General features: G+C 41.7%; 1 protein-coding gene across 1 annotated transcript; it reads right to left on the minus strand.

Annotated features, from left to right (window-relative positions):
- Positions 1–3,711: 3,711 nt before the first annotated feature.
- On the minus strand, positions 3,712–8,885 carry LOC112466501. The gene is made up of 4 exons (XM_025034620.1): positions 8,696–8,885; positions 5,081–5,448; positions 4,802–4,974; positions 3,712–4,657 (listed from the first exon to the last, which is right to left on the minus strand). The coding sequence occupies exons 1-4, from the start codon at positions 8,883–8,885 to the stop codon at positions 3,712–3,714; spliced, it is 1,677 nt and encodes a 558-aa protein (XP_024890388.1).
- Between the last annotated feature and the right edge of the window lie 1,008 nt (positions 8,886–9,893).

A 9,893-nucleotide genomic window follows, 5' to 3' on the forward strand; every position in this document is an offset into this window, starting at 1 on the left:
ACACACACACACACACACACACACACACACACACACACACACACACAGTGCGGAAGGTGGCTGAGAGCCGGGAGGTGGTATCCAGCGATGGTAAGCAATTTTTTTACAATATAAGTGTGAACGCGGACCCCCTCCCCTGCGGCGCCCGAAAACGCGAACGCCCCGCGGCGCCGGAAAACGCGGTCGCTCCGCAGCGCCGGAAAACGCGGACCCCCTCGTCCCGCGGCGCCGAAAAACGCAATTTTCCCCTTCCCCTCCCCCGCCGTTCTCCTCTCCTCCTCCCCCGCGACGCCGAAAAACGCGGTTTCCCTCTCCCCCTCCCCCGCGGCGCCCGAAAAACGCGGTTCCCCTCTCTCCGTCTCCCGCGGCATTCGAAACACGCGGTTCCCCCCTCCCCCTCTCCCGCGGCGACAAAAACACGCGGTTCTCCTTTCCCCCTCCCCCGCGGTCCTCCCCCGCCCGCGGTTCCCCCCCGCCTTTCACCCCCTCTCAGATCCCATGGCCTAGGATGCCCATAGCTTACCTACTGGCCGTTCTTCTGCCACGGTATCCCACGTTTCGACGTAAACCGCTGACTTCTTGGACTCCATTCCACTATGAAAATAAACAAACCGCTGAGAAACAAAGAATACAAGAACATTTAAATAAAATAAAATTATAACACTTCACATCGTTCCACAATTCTTTATTATACACATTCGAAACAACATTTTCTTTATCAATTAACGGGGTAATAATAACCCTTGCCAAACCCACCCCGCAAAGTTTGACTAGTTTATGTTTCCCCCTTGCTTAGGACACTCGGACCGAAAGTGTCCAGTCTTTCCACATGTCCAGCATTCGCCCTCTTCCTCTTCCTTCTCGTTATTCGCGCCCCTCTTCTGCCCTTCCTTTACGGTATTTTTAATAAATTTCTCACGGGTGAAACCCTCCCCCTAAATAATTTTTAAAGTATTAGTTCTCTCAACCGCCTGATACAAAGAAGTTATTCCCTTTATTTGTAACATCTGCCGGATAAAGTGGACCGCGACGGCCGTCACAAATTGTGAGCACGCGATCTTTTCGCGAATTTCATGAAGGCACTCAAGATATGCGAGACGCGACAATCTTTCGATATCAGAGCCGAAAGCGGCCAGATCTTCCCGAATCTTTGTCTGCGGTTCGTGAGGGCAGAATAATAGTTTTGCGTTAAACGCCCCTTGCCGAAACGCAATTCGAGCTTTGATTTTAGTTTCGAAAAATTAAGACACTCAATGTCTTGTCTCGTTTCGAGAATCGTGCGCGCCTTCCTTCTCAAGCTCGAAGCCAGCGCGACGGTTTTCGTCGCGTCGTCCCAGAAATTCGCTCGCGCAATTAAGTTAAATTGTGAAAAATATTTTTGAAGCGGGACCGTCCCGTCGTAAGTATCGGGCTTTAATTTGTAACCGAGCCCGACGTTTGTTCCTATGGCGGCGTCTCCCGCAGTTCAATTCGCGACATTGGCCACGTACGTACTCCCCGCTCTCGGATTCCCGACATAATCACACGCAGCACTCGCGGTCGTGTTTCTCTCGATCGGGCGTGCATCATTATCACTCGCGACGTCCGCGACCGTGTTTCTTTCGATCGGGCGTACGCCTCTCTCACTCGCGCCGCCCGCGATCGCGCTCCCCTCGCGCGCGACCCGCGTCCCTTCGGCGTTCGTTCTTCGCGTCCCCATGTTCCCGGACGCTCTAATTAAGGAAGGACTTAGCTGGAAAACGTTGGCGTTCGTCCCTCGGAGTCGACGGAGCTCCTCCTCCTGTCGGCGGATCGTTGCCGCATACACTTCGTCCCTTCGGGCCTGCTCCTGAAGACGTGCCACCGCAGCGTCGCGTTCCTTTAGCCGAGCCTCCATCTCGCTGCGAAAAAGCTGTTGCTCCTCCTGTTCCAGCCGCCGCTCCTGGCGCTGCTTTTGAAGCTCCGAGTAGTCGGCTTTGAAAGCGCCCGTCTCTGCCACCGTCACCCCCGCATCCAGCGGATGGGTCGCGCCCGCCTCCATTCCTGCGAACGTCGCGGCCTGCGAACGAGTCCTCGGCGGGGTGTGCGTGATCATCATCCTGTTCGGGACACTGCGCTCGTCGCGTTTGATCCCGGACGAGCCCCCAAAATGTTACGCTTGTCCGCCGCACTTTCGCACTTACACTCACGCGCGACGCGTACTCCGACACTCACACAAGCAAGAAAGGCTCGTTAATCAGAGAAAAAAAACTTATTTATTAATCTAGTTCGTTTGTACAAGAAGCTGGGCAAACACGTCCGAACGAGACTGAATCCCAGAGCGTAATCTGACAGGCGATATTTATAAACAACCGTCGCTAAGGACGATTCGCGACTTCTCGCTACGGGGCGACTCGTATGAGCGCTCGGGACGGTCGTACAGCACGGGCGTAACAGTATCATACTTTCCGACCTTCGTTTCCTGTATGGGTAATCGTAAAAATCTGTCGGCATTTCCATATTCCTCCGACTTGTGATATTTTATATCAAAGTTAAATGCTTGTAAGAATACCGCGTAGTGCTGCATACGCAGTCCGGCATAGCACTATATGCCGGAAGCCCTCTTTGCGGATTAAAAATTTGAGCTAACGGTTTATGATCCTTTAATAGGGTAAATCGATTTCCATACAGAAATTGGTGGAACTTTTTAACCCCAAATATAATGGCTAACGCTTCCTTGTCGATTTGCGCATATATCTTTTGCGTTTCCGTTAATGTATTTGACGCGTACTGAATTACGCGCTCTGTCGTATCATCGGGATACAGATGCGACAGGACGGCTCCTACCCCGTACGGGCTGGCATCTACTGCGAGTATTAACGGCAGCTTTGGATTAAACGGAACTAATATCTTTTCACTCCCGAATTCCCATTTAACCTTGTTAAATGCGCTCTCGCATTCTTTACACCATTTAAAAACAGTATTTTTCTTTAATAATTTATTCAAGGGGTATAGTATATTGCTTAAATTTTTTATAAAACACCCATATAGTAATTAACTAAACCGATAAATGTTCGTAACTCGGTAACATTCGTTGGTCTGGGCATTTTTTTTACTGCTTCCATTTTCTTTGGTTCTTTTAATATCCCGTTTTTACATAATATATATCCGCAATACGTAATTTAATCTTTAAGGAAACTGCTTTTATCTACATTTATACGTATGTTATGTTCCGATAGTCGCTTCAATACTAACTCTAATCTTTCTAAATGTTGCTTCATATTTTTTCCTGAAATTCTGATATCATCTAATAGTACGGCTACCCCCGGTATACCGTGTAATATAGCTTCTATTGTTCTCTGCCAAATAGCAGGTGCAGATGCCACTCCGTACATTAATCTCTTACTCCGAAATAATCCTTTATATGTATTTAAAGTGAGTATTTCTCTATCCGCTTCCGCGACGGCTAATTGTAAATCCATCCATCCTCAGTCCTATTACTCGTGTCCGAGCGTGGTGACTTCTCTTCATATACATGTGTTGCGCACGTGGATTATACACATTGTATATGGAACCTACAGTTTAACGCTGATTTCGAACGGCAATTTTTTAGAGAAGTTTTTGTGGCAAGACATACTCTCGGTGGTTTGCCATTGCCTTCCGAGAGGAGAACGAGCGAATAAAATTTTCTAGCTCTACCAGGAATCGAACCCGGGACCTTTGGCTCAATAGACCAGTGCGCTGTCTACTAGGCTACGCTCGTCTTAATTGTAAATACGCTTGTTTTAAATCTATCTTCGAAAAAATAGTGTTTTCCGACATTGACGCAAATAATTCATCCGTCGTGGACAGGGAATGGTCATCCACTATTAAAGCCGGATTCACGGTAACACTAAAATCCCCGCAAATTCGAATCAAACCATCTTTCTTTAGCACGGGCATGATAGGCGTGGCCCATTTAGACGATTCCACTTTTTCTAATATCCCGGCTTCTACCATGCGATCTAATTCTTTTCCTACTTTTTCCAGAATTTTAAACGGCACCGCCCGATTTTTCATAAATACCGGTCTTGCGTCCGGCTTCAACTTTAAATGTGCTTCGAAGTTCTTAATGTGTGCAAAATCTTCACTTAATACATTCTTATACTTTTCCAACAATTCATCTAGTTTTTTATTGTTACATGTGTCTAACATTTTAATATCCTCCACTTCTACTAAACTATTTTTAACTTTAGCTAATATTTCCAATTGATTAATCCATTCCCGGCCCAGCAACGGATCTCGGTCATATTTTACCTCATACATATTCAACGTTTTAGTTTGATCTACATCTTTTACTTTTACTGTAACGAAACCGCTTGGCACGAAATTTTGTTTGCAATATGAACGCAATTTTAAATTCGTTTTATACAACGGTAGCTTCGGAAACGTATTTTTCACCCATTTCTCGCTTACCAGGATAACCGCTGAGCCGCAATCTATATCAAATACAACGTTTCGATTTTCGATTTGGAGAGGTACCGTAAATTTCGCTCTGTGCTCGAGATGCTCTCGATCCATCACGCTGCAAACTTCCTCGAGCATATGAGCCTGGCCTTTCTTTTTGCAGACCTTCTGTAAATGTTCGAAACCTCCGCATTCTCTGCATTTTACCGTCCGAGGAAGGGTACAATTGGTTGTAAAGTGAGCCTGTCCGCACCTAAAGCAAATAACATCATTATTTTTATCACGCTTATTACAATGGTTACTCGTGTTATTATATTTAAACTTGGAAAGGTTGCTTTGTTGTGGCTCCCTTTTTGCTCCATGTTGACTTCCTTTGACTCCGTTTCGTTCTTCTTGCCCCTTTGTCTTCTTCTGTTTTGATTTCACTCCTATGAAATCAACGGTTGCTTCCGTTGGGCTTTCCTCCTTCAATTTGTTGACTCCTTTCTCCGCCATTTCCATGCCGCACGCAATTTTCAGCGCGGATTCCTTGGTAAGGTTGACCGTCTCTAACAACCTTGCCTGGATTCTCTGGTTTTTTAAACCAAAGACAAATTGATTTCTCAACTCCGTTTGCAGATACGCTCCAAATTTACAATGCAAGGACAGTTTCTGCAGAACCGCCATGTATTCTTGCGCGCTCGCTCTCCTGTGGGCCTTGCATTCTCTTTCTGTATATGTATATTTCTGCAATTTCCAACAGCTCCGGCTCGTAGAACTCTTTCAGTTTCTCTACTAACGTACCGTATCGTTGCGTATACGGATCCACTGGATCCAGCCGGTCGCACAAAATTCCGAAGATTTCCACTCCTACGAAATGTAACAGGTACGCCACTCTGTCTGCCTCCTCTCGAATTTGAAAAACTTTGAAGGTGCCTTCTAGCCGTTGTAGCCATCTTCCCAGTGGCTGTCGCCCCGGGTAAAAGACGTCGACTTGCAACGGATTTGCCATTGCCACTGTCTGCCCTGGAATCATTCCTGCCGGTGGGCTTGGTATATTTGTCCCTGTGTTCAGCATTTTTAATTATTCCTCTTTATCCTCGTCGCCAGCTGTTGTATTCTTGTATGGAATAGAAGAGGCCCGAGGTGGAAGAAAGGAACGCGTGAGAGTCTTTCTGTAACTCTGTATATTTCACCTGTCCTTCTCGGTATACACACCCCACTCGGCATGTAATATTTCAGAAACATTTCTGCAAAATTTTATTTGAAATATTACACCTTTTATCAATATTTCAGAAATATTTCACGACCGTTTCTGCAACATTTCTGCAATGTTTCAATCGGCACAATTATTTTAAATGCAACTTTGCTGAAAGATTTTGGCAATATTTCGGTAATATTACTGAAATATTTCTGAAATATATCTACGAAATATTGCAGAAACACTTCAAAGATATTTCAAATACATTTTACACTAAGAATTATATTATTATATAATTATTACATTTTATTGCATTTTTTCTCTTTTAAAATATTAAGAATTTTCTGATATTCCAAATTTTGTCATATGGCATTTTTAATATAAAATATAAAATACTTAATAATATTTAATATAAATTAATATTCGACGTTGACTGGCAAAAAAGATTTATTCGTATATTTGTATTGTTAATATTGTTATGCGATAGCTTTATGGTCACCAAAATAAGCAAGTATAAGAAAGAAAGAAGCGTCAGAGTCAGAGGATTACCACTACCCACTACCACGGTATACTACTTGGATGGGTGACCGAGAGAGCGGACTTCTTTGGACAAATGCGCGGCGGCTATACGCACATGGCTTAATATATTTTTTTTTGTTCCGGCAACAAAATATTTCATTTTTTACATATCAACAAATAGTTTTTACGTCAGTAACAAAATTTTGTTTGTTAATACAAAACATTTTTCTCAGCGTAAAATATATTTGAAATATCTCTGAAGTGTTTCTGCAATATTTCGTAGATATATTTCAGTAACATTACCGAAATATTGCCAAAATTTTTCAGCAAAGTTGCATTTGAAATAATTGTGCCGATTGAAACATTGCAGAAATGTTGCAGAAACGGTCGTAAAATATTTCTGAAATATTGATGAAAGGTGTAATATTTCAAATGGAATTTTGCAGAAATGTTTCTGAAATATTACATGCCGAGTGGATATATACATATATATATATATATATATATATATATATATATATATATATATATATATATCAAACGGTTTAACGTCTCTTCCGGAAGACGGAGCCTAGTTTTCTCCGCATCTTGCACGGAGGGGCGCGGTTTTTTTCGGAAAAAAACTTTTCCATGATTCATGGCTCTAGTGGACTCGAACCTGGTTCCTCAGATTACGAGTCTGGCGCTCTACCACTAGACCACACCGCCGCCCTGTAGTAGTCCGAGTTTGTATTGGAATTAGAAATTTGGTTTTCAATTGTTTCAAACTCATATATTTTGATTGTTGGTACATATATTCTTTCTTCTTTGTCATTCGTATTTATTAATTGTAGATATGCCCTGTCGTCTTTTACCGTAACTAAAGCATCTCCTAAGTAAATGCCTTTTGTCACGTTTAATCGTGGTACATATCCTTCTTTTAGTTCTGAATTTGCGACTCTAATATGCATTTGTGAAATACATTTTGGAGGAATAATGAAAGTTTCTTCCTTTTCTTCAAAAGGAATATAAGTATCATTCCATTCTAATTGATTTTGCTCATAATTAACTTTTACTTTAAATTGTTTAAAGAAATCTGAACCTAAAATTCCATTTTGTGGTATCGGAAAATTATCCTCGACTAAATAAAATACAATTGGACATCCTAAGATATCTATCTGTGCCAGCCCTAAGGTGGTCACATGATGCGTTGTGATTCCACTAAGTTTCAGAATTTTATTTCTGTCCACTATGGTTTCAGGTGCAATAAAATTTTCTTTAATTATATTTAGGCCTGATCCACTGTCTACTAAGAATTTTAAATTTTCCGTAAAATTTAAACTATTTAATTTTACAGATGGTACATCTTCGATGTCAGCTATATTTACTCTTCGATGTCTGATTCTGGTTCCCCCGTTGCTACTCGTGTGGGACGTATTTTGGCATTTCCCGGGGTCGTCCCTGTCCTCCGGAAATCTGTTCGTTTCCCTGATTTTGTGAATTCTGGCGGAGATTATTATTATATATACGCCTACGACATTCTTCTAATGTATGTCCGGATTTTTTGCAATACCTGCATATTATTGTTGAATTTAAATTATGATTATTTGAATTTTGCTGTATACCTGAAATTATTGGTTGTTTTTGATTATTGTTATTATTAACATTATTATTATTAATATTGTTCTGCGGATAGCCAGATGTATTTTGATTTTCGTTCTTATTATTTCCCTGAAATTTATTGATTTACCAGCATCGATCTGCTGTATGACCTTTCTTATGACAAAGTTGACAGGTTACGATTTCAGCTTCTATACGCTAGCTGCGTACCGCAGGGGGGGCGACGAAAGCGCTATCTGGGCGGCACAATTCTACAACTTTTGGGTCTTTTCGCCCTAGATACGTACCGCAGCGGGGGCAGAGGGGGCGATAAAAGCGCTATCTGGGCGGCACAATTCTACAACTTTTGGGTCTTTTCGTCGCCCCCCGAGGTACGCATCTAGCGTATACGTCGTGTTGATGCTCGTTTTTCACCGGGTGTATTCTCAGCAAGCACAACGCTCCTTATCATTTTAATTGTCTCTAATTCTTTTTCAGCATCAATCGCGCGACTCTCAACCTCTTCGAACCTTCCTTCTTTTGATATTATAATTTCCTTATCTAAACCGCGTAAAAAACTTGTTTTTAAATGATTTTCAATTAAATTTCGAAATTCTGGGTTTATCTGTCCCGATTCCCTTCTTTGTGCATCAAGTATTCGCTTCCCTAATTCTCGGATACGATTTGCATACGCGACTACTTTTTCGTCCTTTTTCTGATATAAATAAGCTAATCGTCCCTGAGTTTTATAAACTGTTTCCCTAGGCCCGTATTTAGTTCTCAAAAATTCTACTAATTCTTGCATTTTATTGAAAGTTTTCCCGAGAATTAATCTATGTGCGTCCCCTTTTAATTTGTTACGCACTGCACGAACTAAATTTATTTCTTGTGTCGGTGTGATCATGCTGAGTGCTTCCTCACAACCCTCGACAAAATATACAAAAGAAATATTTCCTCCATCAAAATTTGGTACTGCTTCTAATGCATCTCTGATTGAAAAGTACAAATAATTACCTAGTGTTCCTTCATTTATGACCGCCATTCCTGAACTCGGTGGTCGTGAACTTTGTGATTGTTGTAATTGTTGAATTACTTGCTGCTGGTGAGCCAAGGTCCTTCGTAACTCATCGATGTCCAACTCGCCTGTTCCAGTACCCGTTGTTGTTTCCGTTTCGGAAGGTGGCGTACGTGGCGTACGAATCATCGTCTTATATAGTTTAATTTACTTTTGCCACTGTTTACTTTGTTCCCTTTTACACAACCTTTATTATCCCACCGTTTTATTCGGGGAGAATTTTCTTACAACAGTTATTTAAGATCTGTTTTAAAGATTGTTGAAGTCCGAATTTAATAAAGACTGTCGGTTGATAAGTTATAAATCCAAGAAAATGATCAACTGATTGACAATAACTATAATAACTGACTCCCAATAACAACTGACTCCCAATGATTACTGACTAACGATGATTTTTCCCGCTTATTTATACTCAAGTGGCAAGAACCCCCCGCGCGAGCTTCTCACCACTTCTTTGTCTTTGAATCTTAAGGAGGAGGAAGGTCTTATCAAAGTGTAATTCTATGTCCTGCGAGCTGCGGCCTGAGAACCGTCTCTCCGTCGGAAATCGGATAATTAATCAATATTCCAATAATCAATATCTCTCGTTTACATTCCTGGCTATTTAAAGATTGAAATAAATTTTGCTCGCACGTAACACTGCAAATAGGGTCTGGGGTTTAGGAGAAAGATTATGTAAAGATGATTTTAGTAGGAGATGGACGCTTTTTAAGTACCTCGTGAAAAGTGTGATGGAATACGGAGCAGAGATATGGGGGTGGAGTGAAAAAAAGAAGTTGGAAAAAGTCATGTTGGATTATGTAAGATGGATATTTAGACTAGATTTTTGCACTCCGAGGTATGTAATACTAAGGGAACTAGGATTAGAGAAACTTAAAATCTGTTGGGGTATAAGAGCCATGAGGTTCGAGAAAAGAAATAGAGGGAAAAAAGACGGAAGTTTAGTAAAGGCATGTTGGAATGAAAAGGACACAATGGGTAAAAAGAAAAAGGATTTATTTAATTTGGAACGAGAAAGGTTTTATAATAACAATGGAATGAAATAATGAAGGTATAAATACTGAAGGCTTAATAAGAAGGGAGGGCTCCATTTGCCTACAAAACGATTGCCTACAGGTTCGATTGCACACACTTATT

Source organism: Temnothorax curvispinosus, unplaced genomic scaffold (genome assembly GCF_003070985.1).
Source record: "Temnothorax curvispinosus isolate PA1 unplaced genomic scaffold, ASM307098v1 QBEX01016296.1, whole genome shotgun sequence".
Lineage (NCBI taxonomy): Eukaryota > Metazoa > Arthropoda > Insecta > Hymenoptera > Formicidae > Temnothorax > Temnothorax curvispinosus.